Genomic DNA, 11,710 nt, shown 5'->3' on the forward strand with positions numbered 1-11,710 from the left:
TCATCCAGAAACATCTGGCAGGCTGTAGTGTCAATAGTCTCCTTTTTCTCTAGTGAAAATATTATATCTACAGCTTTTTTTCATCATATTTCCTCTGCATTCTCTGATATGTCAGGTTTGAAGGAATTATTTCTAACATGCAGTGAAAAAACGGATTGCTTTTGTTTCTTGTGCCTATAAAGTACAGATGGGTTCAGGTTGTTCATGCACTCCAGCTTCAACAGAATTAGATGCATTTTCTGAAAATTACCTGCCAGCAGCTAAGTCAAAATGAGTACCATGGCTGTATCTATAATATCTTAGAGTATGTTATAACATCTTGTGGTATCTACCATAATTTCACCTATAGTATCTATCTATGGTATATTGAGAATTGATTACAGGACTTTTAAATCTGTATTTTCTTCAACTTATGAGATTTGTAACAGTTGCTGTGGATATTTGTCCTTTATGTTTGGTTTTTTTTTACCCTTGAGCAAAGAATTTTCTTTCTTCCTCTTCATCACTCAGCTGTAGCTCAGAATTTTATCGTTATGTCCTTTCTCCCTCTACTAAACAATTTTTTTAATTAACCATACTAACTTCCAGGTGCTACCACATGCACCTGAACACCGACATTAAATTAAAACCAACAAAATAAACATCTCCTCTCCCTCCTCACCCGCCTTCCCTCCAAACTAAGGATGCAGTAGTCAAGCCTTTTTCACTCAATGGTGATATCTGGATCACAGAGAAATGTTTTAGTTCTTACTTTTAACAGTGAGGTACATGGACTTGCTGACGTCTGCTCCCACATCATTGCTGACCTTGCAGAGGTAGTATCCACTGTCTTCTTCTAGCACATGTTTAATCAGTAAGGAGCCATTTGTGAGAAGCTGGATACGACCATTCAATGCAATTGGCTGGAACTGAGGAACGCCGGCACCTGAAGCAGGACCACCATGGAAACAGGTTAGTTAGGAAGGAAAGCATCTCAGGTTTTTGGTGTTTTTTTTTTTTTTTTAATAAGGCAGAAACTATAGCTTCCTGTTCTTAGAGGCTCAATTCAATTAAAATATTAACGGCTTCTGACATCATCAGAATAAACGGAATGGTTCTTTGCTGAAACCGAATTCATTAAATGGAAAGCAGAAAGACTATTGGAATGTAACAGTAGCAATAACTTGCCCATGCTAGTGGTCAAAAGGCAAAAGCAGAAGTGGAAGAACCAGAAAGGGGAAGAGAGAAAATGAAGATTTTCAGACCACTCATGGGTAAAAAGGCACATTTGTTGTACATTTAGAGGCTGATAAATTATTGACAATTACAGCTGAACAGTCATACAAGTATGCATCCCTAATGCACACACCAAATGAATTTCTTATGACTAAGAGGGATTTCACTTGTAGTAAACATGGCATACTCCAGGGACCTCCAGGACCTTGTTAATGAAACTCTGGGTAATGTGGAAAACCACGTCAGGGACTGACTGTGTTGCTGCTTGTTTCCTCCTATAGCTGACTGACTGATGACACATAAAATCTCTGCTCTGCCATGTTTGCAGCCAGTTTTCTTTGTACTGTTAAAAAAAATAAATAAAACCAAAAAACAAACCAACCACAATACAAAGAAAGAAAGAAACAAAAAGCTCAGACCACTAACCAGACATGAGGTGCCATGTTTGATGGTAATGTAAACATGGAAGGTCCATAAAAAGTCAGGAAGCCAGAGATTTCTGTATCAGCTTTGGTTTTAAGAAAGAACATACTTTTCCTTGAAAATAGGATAGCGGGTGATTTAAGGCATAGGGAACAGGATGCTGCCATACTGTCAGTACGCTGTACAGCCCAGAGGCCCACCACAAGTTCAGGTTCCTCCAGCATGAGGGACTCTCTAAGGGCATATTAAGACATGGCTCTTGTAACAAAGGGTTTTACAACCTATTTTGGCAGCAGGAGATGGGATTTTTCAGGGAAAACATGAGGTAGGCTTCAAAGGAATTCTCCTATACTACTTTCTATACATGAAGTTAATATCCGTCAGTGTTAATTACCATACATAGCTGGCTGAGTCAGTCCAGGAGGAAATACAATGAATAAGTATTATGGGGAACGATTTAGTATAAAATAGAAAACTATAACAACCTATGAATACAACATCTAGAGTATTAAAAAAGACCGGACATACATACTAAAATTCCTTCTGGTCCTAGGAGAGTTTGCTTTGGGGTCTTAAATTTACACTGAAGGTCTGGTGGCAGATACTGTGAAGTTAGAAATGTTAAAGGGATAGTATTTTCACAAAAACCAGTTGCCATTGTTGATTTTTCAACAGGCAGCTGTTGAACATCTCCAAGGAAGAGACTCCATATCCTCTCTGGGCAACCTGTGCCAGTGCCCAGTCACCCTCACAGTAAAAAAGCGTTCCATTATACTCAAACAGAACACTGCTGTGTTTCAGTATGTGCCCATTGCCTCTTTAAATCTGAAGGAATTAAACCAACAGATTCTCGCTGATTCTGGGGTGTCTATATCACTCTCATTGTTTTCTAGAGAAAGCAAGTCCATTTCCATTACCTGTCTATTCCGATATACAAAAAAATGAAACCTCTTCTTCCATGTTTTGCTGACATGAAAAGCCAATGACGCTTACCTACAGGCATACAGATGCCCTTGCTATTCTGCTGTGGTACCTACAGATGAGCTCTGATCTGATCGCTTTACACCTGCTGGTTTCACCTCAGTAATTATTTCAAAATTTGGCACAAACGTTATATAATGTATCTCTTTAAAGGAAGGTGTAGCATGTATCCTCTAGTCCCGCACAGCACGTTAGTTAGACTAGGTACCGAAGTTGTAGTCATCCATTAGCAAAATACAGGCTTTTTCATCCAGAGTAATTTTGGCCACAAAATGAAACTGGGGTTTGATGGCTTTGCCTACATCCCATATGTACTAAAACTTTCTTTGTCTTAAAAACTTCAGAACTGTTAATGGGATACCTTAGAAACAGTCACTTGATGGCAGAGTGTCAAAATGAAACCACTATCCCTTTCTCCTTATACCTTCACAGTCAATTACAATTCAGCTAGCCTGGCCTCCTCCTTCAGCACACAAACACAACAAAACAGAATTACTTCTTTGTGACCTATATTTGTAATTAAAAACCCTTACATCATTGAGATTAATGGAATCCGGAGCTCTGCACCCTTCTTGCCACAAACCAGAACTCGTCAATAAAAGCAAAAATAGTCTTTAATGTGAACATTTCTCTTTCCTCACCCTTTTTGTTCAAATATAATTTGGACTAAGACATTAATGTTACCAAAAATGACCTGGAGCATTTTATTAAGGATTTCTTCTCAACAGCACCTAGTTTTGACTCTTAAAGAGTTAACTCATTGAGATTGGATAGAGAGTTTAGAAAGTTTGCTTTCTTGCTAAAACCTACCAGAAGACAACTGACCAGAAGATGCAATGTATCAGGCAGCACATTGTAATCAACAGGCAGTCAATTTCCTGTGGTTACTGAGGGTCAAGTGGGGCCAGTTTTAATGCTCTGTTACGTGAGAAGAAAATGTTAAAGTGTTATGTAAAGCACACACTGAATTACTGCTTATGCTAATGCTACCTGACCTTTCTTCTCTGATGAAAAGATATGATTGGCCATGTAACCATGAATTTTGAAGGAGGGGTGGGGGGGTGGGTGAGGGTGGGAATCTGCTGAATACTGCTGGTGAACCTTGTTCTGAGGTTGTTTCAATTAAAGCAGTATCTCTTTTCTCTCAGCTGTCCATTTCATCACTCGCCCACTGAGACCATAGCTAACACAGGCACACATTCACAATTCCAGGACATCTCTAAGGAAGTCCACAGGTCCATCTAGCTCAGCTTTATGTCTACAACAGTGGCCAGCACTATGTGGTCAGGGAAATGATACCAGAACAGTAAAACATGGCTTATACTTCACTTACTAAACCCTGCCAGACTGACAATGTGAAGAGTAAACCAGTAAATTACAGGTGAGTAAACTTTTACTAAACAAGAATTAATCTGTCCCCATTGATCACTGGAGAAATCCTACCTTTTGAGTACTTCCAGACAATGGTAGGAACAGGATAACCCTCTGCAGAACAGTTGAGAATTACAGCTTTTCCATAGATCCCATCCTGGTCACTGGGCTGAACCACAAACCTAGGGGGCACTGCAGGAGGAAGCAAAAGGAGCCGTGAGAATTGGTGCATCTTACCAGGTAGCTCAAAAGGGCAGACCAGTCAAATAAGGAGACGTAACATTACATAGAGGAAAGTAAAAATTCAAACCAGCTCTTTGATCACCAAATGACATAGTAAAAATGGTCTTACATGACTATTTACTTGATTATTTCTTGCCAGGCACAACAAAAGCACTGGTCTTTGTAGGATACAAAAATAAGTTAATAAAAATCTCTCCTTAGGAGAGATTATAAAATGGATTAACAGATAAATCATTCTGTTATGATCAGAAAAGAAATGCTTTCTAACGAAGGCAGATATTTCACAGATGTTTAAGAACAGCTGAAGTTTTCAGTATTTGTTTTTTATATCAGTGAACTAGTAAGCTTTAGAAAAAGAATTATGTAGTGTAAATAGTCTTAAAAATAATGCTTTTAATAGCAATCAAATGACATCACATTAAAATGAAGGTATTTGAACCATAACTTCTGCTAGGACTTTTATTTTCAAACCACTATACAAAGGCTCAACGCAATTTGCTTGCATTGAGTTGAAAAGGAAAAGTATTTCTGGAACAAATATATGTGCATCAATGTGTATGTATCATTAAACTTATTCTAAGGCAGCATAAAACCACTGCAGTGAGTCTTACAGACACAGGCAAGTATGTATCTGTTTATACATAAATAAAATAAGAGCTGCCTCTCTCAAGGAAAAGCTCTACATGTTCCAAATGCAGATATACATGTGTATACAACTTGTGATAATGCTAGACCTACAGTTTTCCATGAAGGTCCAATCCTAAATGTCAAAGTCTCAATAAAACCCTCCAGATTTGACAAAAGTTTGAAAGAGAAGCTGAAATCTGTGAAGAACCTTGAAAAACCCGCAAAAGTTATTGACTATAAAAGTGCATTAAAGTTGTATTAAAGCTAAGGTCACAGATTTTCATTGACCTCCCGGTATTGGGTTCAGAACATTAAAAAGTAAATACTTGGAAAAAAAGTAAATTATTTGTGTCCTTATCCCGTGCGTTATTTTTTTGTCATTTCTTACAGTGCTACAGAGAAAAGGTGACTGAGCCTGTGACAGATTTCTTTCATTCAAACGAAGTACAGCAGCGCACTCAGATCTAATGCAGTAAAGGAGAAATCCTAATAGTTCCTGGCTTTCCTCGCCCACCGCAGCATATGCGCGTGGGGACACATAGGCAACTTCATGGATTCAAAGCTCCACAGTATTGACTTTGTCTGAATGTCAGGGGAGACAAAAAAGGGCCCAACCATCCCTCCTTGCTCAAACCCCCGTCAGACTCCCATCACCTGCCTCTTCAGAAGTGCCAGCAATTAAGAAAGTAAGTATGGGGGAAGGCCGTTGCGTGAAGAAATGTAAAGCAGCACAGAAGTGGATCATCAGTACAGTGACTTTGCCCTGGGACCTGACATAGCTCTTAATGGGCACGAATATGATACTAATTATACACCAGAAAAACTGTGCAGCAGCAGCACAGCAGAAGCACCAGTGCTGACTGTTTAAAATCTTTTCAACACAAATACTCTCATAGTTCGTGAGAATAGCATCTCCCATTGTGTCAGAGAGACCCAAGCTTTACTTAAGGAGAAACTCGAGCTGCCAGTGCTGGTATGGACAGAACTGCTGGAAGTTAGAGGTATCTAGACATACTCTATCCAGGTTCAGAAAACCCTCCTCACAATGCTTGAGCCTTCCTCCTTGTACCTCCATAATCCAGACTCCTCTCCAGCTTTCTCTTTCCACCCTCATAGATACACCTGTTTTTTAAAAGAACAACCTTCTGGACAGCAAACAATCCCTTTAGCTGGACCTTTTGCTCATTGAATCCTGTAGCCACAATGCAAAGCTTTTTATAGCCTAGGTACAAACGAGCTCCGCTGCTCTTTGGAACATGGTTAGAAGAAATGGAAGGAACTAACAATGACAGATTGAAGAGACACTTTTGTAGTAGGAGATATATTTACTGCTGTCAACCATTTCAGCTTTCCAAATGGTTGCCACACTGATAAACGTCTATTATGTTATGCTAATTCTTGATAGGTAAGCATCAAACATGAAATCCTGGTAACAGCAGCTCTGGGCAATCACCCATCTTGTTCTAATTATCTACTCAGAGAAGACATTTGCTTCAGAAGCTTTTTTGTTACTGTTTTGTGTTCATTTTATCACCAAACACAAAAGGTGCCTCAAGTACTTATTTTCCAAAAGTACAATTAGTTGTACAAACAGATTTGATTTTATATGACTCAGCACGGTGGCATCATCTTGTTTCACCACAGTGACTGTAAGTAAATTTGTATTCACAGCTTCTGAAAAATCAGTTACAAGCTGCTTATCCATAAAGAGGGTAAACTAAAACCAACCAACCAACCAAAAAAACCCCACCAAAACCAAACAAAAAACCCCCCAAACCAAAACAACCACACAGCAAACCAAAACACAGAACACAAAACCACCTCAGCTGTAGCAGTCGTACGGGTGCATGATCCGAAGTGATGGAAAGGAGTGGCTGATAATTACCAGCTACTCCGTCACTGAGGAGTGGGAAGAGAATAATGTCTTTTGAAATCTCTCTTGCAATACGAAACTTTTGTAACTTCTTTGTTTTATTTCCCTTCCTTTTAAAAAACATTTCTTTTATATTCTTTGTTTGCTAAGGCTAACACCGGCAAGAAGGGCTAATTTTTCAGGAATTTTTTTTTTTATTGAATGGCTAGGCATAAGCAGAAAGTTCTGGGAAAGTTAAGCAAGATTGCCTAGTATGGAATAAAGGCAATCAGCCTTTGAAGTACTATTTGCATTTAAGTTATCTGTTAAAATATTTTTTTTTGTCTAATCCCTTTGGGCATATATAGAGGAAAATGGATGGATGTGAAGTGTTTGACCATTTCTGTGTAAATGCATCCTTCCACATCTTAATGAATTTATGCAGATATTCTTGATGTGTTGTGCCTTTAACACTGAGAAGCTCAGAAGAGGGTTTTTTACCGTATTGATTTCACTGTATTTCGGCTATATATACAACAGAAGTATTTGCTCAGATATTCTTGGTATTCTCATTTTTAATCATTACTTTCAATACAGAACAATACCAGAATGGTAACTGTGAAAATCCAATTTTGCCATATAAAGCTGCAGAACGAGGTGTATGATTTGCAGTCATACAGACTCCCTGCGATGCTCCACAAACAGATCGTGTTTCAACCTTACTTGGCAAAAACTCTGCCCACATCCAGCAATGGAAACTATTTCTCTATTCAGTAAAGCATTTGTCTTCCTTTAGGACTACTAATAAAAACGCCAACTGGCGGCTCTGATTTTGAAGACCTGAACCCTTGACACTTAGTCTTAATATTGCTAATAGAAATAGAAAAGATGCTACAGTAAAACAAAATTACTCGTTCAATGATCTTTCAATTGTTTCTGTATTGCTGTCTGGATAAAATCACAGTATTTTTACTCTTACAGAAATTATTTTAAAAAGTAAACAGAGGAGACCTTTGCATGTTTCTTCCTCATTGATCGTTTGCTTCTCAATTTTATTTCAAATGTATAACTTTTTCAGTGCTATATCCTATAGGATATAGCACTATATCCTATCCACTATATTCAGTGCTATATATTATTCAGTGCTATATGTATTTTGGAAGACAATTCAGTTAACTACTTGATCTAGATTTTGATACTAAGCTTTAGATTATAAAGCTTCATTCACTTTTTCATTATCAATCAGGAATTCATTAGACCTTAAAGAAAACTTTTTTAGTAAGAATTTAACAAAGTTAATTTGTCCGATATACTTAAGCAGAGTTAATGAAGAAAACAGTTCTCCTTCCCTCTCTTTAGTTGTAAAGGTGTGGGCCTCCCCTGCCCTTTTAGAAGTGAAACACTCAGAAATAGCTCATGAATATGACTGAATAGTTCTATTTTTATTATCACCCTTGTTTCAGCAGCACAGTCCCTTGAGCCTGTAAAGGAGGGCATTTAAAATCGCTTTAACGGTGAGTTTCTGTTAGGCTCTCTCATTTAATGCATCCCACGGATCTGTAATGAGAAATGAGCTGTTGAATTGTTTAGTGTAAAAGCAATAAGTTGACAGATGCAAACTATTTAATGGCTGAACTCAAAGGGCCTAAAAATGTATTCAGTCAATGTGTGTTCAGTCAATATTATGAGTAGCAGTCTCATGCTCTAAGAAAGGGAACACAAAGGATGAGAGCAATCAAAATAAGATGTTGAAGATAAAATGAATGTCATAATGCCATTTTAAGGGGAGGAAAATGCTTTTATTATCTCCTTGTGTGAGATAATCCTGATAAGATGATAAAATATGAGTTGGTATCCTAAGAAGATAGATCTTACCAGTATCATCACTGCTCACAATGATGGACTTTACAAGCTATTAACAAAAAACAGTTTATGAATGCATGCCAACATTCCCTGATTTAATTTTGGTTTATGTAAATCGAAGAATACTTCCAACTGTGCTTTATGTCAGGGACCACAAACTCACACACTCCTTCCTGGATTTCAAATCTATGCAAGTGCTTCTGGTTGCTCCCAGGTACAGTGATTAGTACATCACACTGGAGAGCAAATCTGAAGGCTCTGAACACGAGCTCCTCTGGTGGGCTACCGGAGTGAGTTAAAAAATAATCTATGACATCGGCCCAGAATACAATGTTTCATTTTTACATGGAATATTTGTACTTCACATTTAGATCATACTGTCAAAATGATGGAAGAAATTTAATCAGCCAAAGCAACCATTGATATATTAATGAATGAGACCATTAAACACTGTACTTTAGCAAAGATGAACAGTTATTAAATCTGGTCGTTGGACCTAAGGGGTCAATTTAGCTGTTTTAGTGAAACAATTTGCTGTGCAGTTCAAGGAAAAAGATGTGCTTTTGCAAAATGGGACAGTGCCGAGTGGGTTGTGTTGATCAGGTTTGTCTAATGAGAACATTAAATAGGAAGTGCATCATTCAAGTGTAATCTTCAAAGCTGCAGAGTAAACACCAGCAAAGAAACTAAATGAGTTTTTCAGCAGCTGCGACCGTAAATCTTCTCCCCCTGCTTTTCTGTCACACTCTGTATTTGCTGCATCAGGCCGGCACTAGCACCAGCACCAAGAATCAGAAAGCAGATGGATACTCACTTCCTATCTAGAAGATTCAGTCATGCAGACCAGTCACTGGGTGCCTAACTATCTAACGATATTCAACATTCCTGGCAAGCACAAAATGAAAACACATTTACACTTAATGTACTGAATGCGTTAACAGGGGTTGTTAGATATTTAAAGTCCGTGTCTTGATTTTAACTTATGATGTGCTCACTAACAAAGAATTTTAAAACCATGATTTATGCACCCACTAGTATCTTTGAATTCTCTTTTCTGGCAGAATCTGAAAAAATTTGAACTCATGCTAGATTTATGAGCTTTTTCTTTTTGGTTACCAATTAAAATCTTTTTCACTGCTTTTTATTTCGTAATTACTTCATTCCCATTTTAGGAAACCCTACAGAAATGAGTAACACATGATGAAGTGTATATAGATTTTTAATCAGTCTTTAGAAGACAACGCTAATGAGCAAAGTCTTAATTAATTCCTCATGGTGATATAAGTAGTTGACAGAGAAGATATTTTCCTAATTTCTGTGGACAGCTTTCATGGCAGGACCCTATTCTTTTCTTTTTCTAAACAGCATTCCTTGTAAACCAAGAGTGCAACAAAAAACAAAATAATCAAAATAATAATGATTTATGAGTTTTTGAGAAATCCTTCTAGTTTCCCAATTTTTGATGCATTTCCAGAGCAGGATGGGATCTGTTGTAGCATAAAATCCTGTTTTCACTCAACTGGACTATCTACCTGCAGTCCTAGATGCAGTGAAGATAGTACCCTTCTCCCAGTGGCTGACCGATGAGCTTTTAAAAGATGTTCCATAAATATTAGGTCTAATCAAGCCTGCTTTTCTGTGGATTTATATCTCGTGTTTGAGTACAAACACTAGTTGGAACATTTCGTGTGTTTGCAGAAAGGCTTGCCTGAGCAGATTCTCTTGTGTCTAGTACTACACACAGTAGAGGTGTTTCTAACCAATCGTGTTTTTTCATTAAGTTTTTAGCCTTTCAGATACACTGGATGCATTTTCCTCTCTTCCAAATTGTCTGAAATTGGCCAACAAACTGTGGAGAGACGTACTGACAGATCATTGTCCAGAGCACGTGACTGTATCTCATTTCCAGGTCCTCACCAAGAAACACACGGCAGAGAGAACTGAGATTGCCCTAAGATCTTCTTATCCAGGGCTGCACAGCTGCTCAAAAGCTTCCTCCTCTCTCTTTCTGTCAGTGGGCACTTTCCATTTCCTATGTGATGTTCTGCAAGGAAGCTCTGTGGAAGTTGATCATCTTCATCTGGTATTTATGGCAAGGAAAATCTAGCCCTACTGGCCAGGTAGTTTTAGGGCTCCATGTTACCACTTGGTTGCTTTTATAGAGCACAAAATAATGCGAACAGCGGTGAAGATTAGCCATAAGGTGCCCACAGCTTTTAAGAGACCAGTGCCTGTTTTTCTTTTGCTGTTTAATATTCCTGCAAAAATGGTAGTGCTGCTTAGATTCTAAAAATAGTAACTGTTGGAAGAATATAAGAAGTTAATTTAACAGACTTAAAACCAGAAAAATATGAATGCTAAAACCCAGCAGATTCATGTAGTCCGACATAGAAATTATTGAGGAAAAACCCTGAAGTTCTAAAGCCAAATAATTTTTGTGGCTTTATGGATTCTGCAGAAGTTTGTGCACTCACTGATGTTTTGAATGTAAGAACAAGCAGGTGGCCTGAGTTTCTTCATTCATATTGGGAATGTACTGGATTTAGATCCTACTCCTAAATCTACCCATGTACGGTAAAATCATAGACTCCCAGTCATTTTGTAAACATTATAGCTTTCTTCGTTTCAATGTCTACTTTTAAAACAAATACAAGGACAGTATAGATAAGGAAAAAGGAACTTTGTGTGGAACAGTTGTATTTCCCTTTAATTTCCTCTCCCATTCACTGTCTAGTCTCATATCAAAATGCACAAACTTCACATAAATATTAAGATATTCCCAGAATGCATCTCCTGACATTTAGGAAAGCCAACATATAATTTAAAACACACTGCTGAGAATCCATCACACAATATGGATTAGAAACAAGAGGAGTTAAAGCACCATTTCTTCTCTCTTTATTTTGAAAAAAAAATTATTAGTTGATTTAGAAAAATATCGTTACACTTATATGGCATCTATAAACAAAAAGATGAGGAGGGATCAGAAACTTGGAGAATAAACACATAGCAGGAAAGCAAGTCTTTATTTAAATCAGTATAGGTCAGGTTGGATGCAGATGAGTAGTGACCAACAGTGACCCTCTGATGATTGTCTGTCATGACCTGTGTGAAATGAGACAGCTGAAGCAATTC

The 11,710-nt window shown here is 37.8% G+C and overlaps 1 protein-coding gene across 1 annotated transcript in view; it reads right to left on the reverse strand.

Moving 5' to 3' along the window:
• Window positions 1-740: 740 nt before the first annotated feature.
• The window catches only part of LOC104493174 (Down syndrome cell adhesion molecule-like), a gene marked incomplete at its 5' end in the record, with an annotated part of 39,393 nt that continues 28,423 nt past the window's right edge, over window positions 741-11,710 (reverse strand). The window contains 2 exons of the mRNA XM_010135805.1: window positions 741-925; window positions 4,063-4,182. Of these exons, the coding sequence (XP_010134107.1) occupies window positions 741-925; window positions 4,063-4,182 (305 nt within the window). The remainder of the gene's footprint in view (window positions 926-4,062; window positions 4,183-11,710) is intronic.

This window comes from Buceros rhinoceros, unplaced genomic scaffold (assembly GCF_000710305.1).
Source record: "Buceros rhinoceros silvestris isolate BGI_N320 unplaced genomic scaffold, ASM71030v1 scaffold2565, whole genome shotgun sequence".
Lineage (NCBI taxonomy): Eukaryota > Metazoa > Chordata > Aves > Bucerotiformes > Bucerotidae > Buceros > Buceros rhinoceros.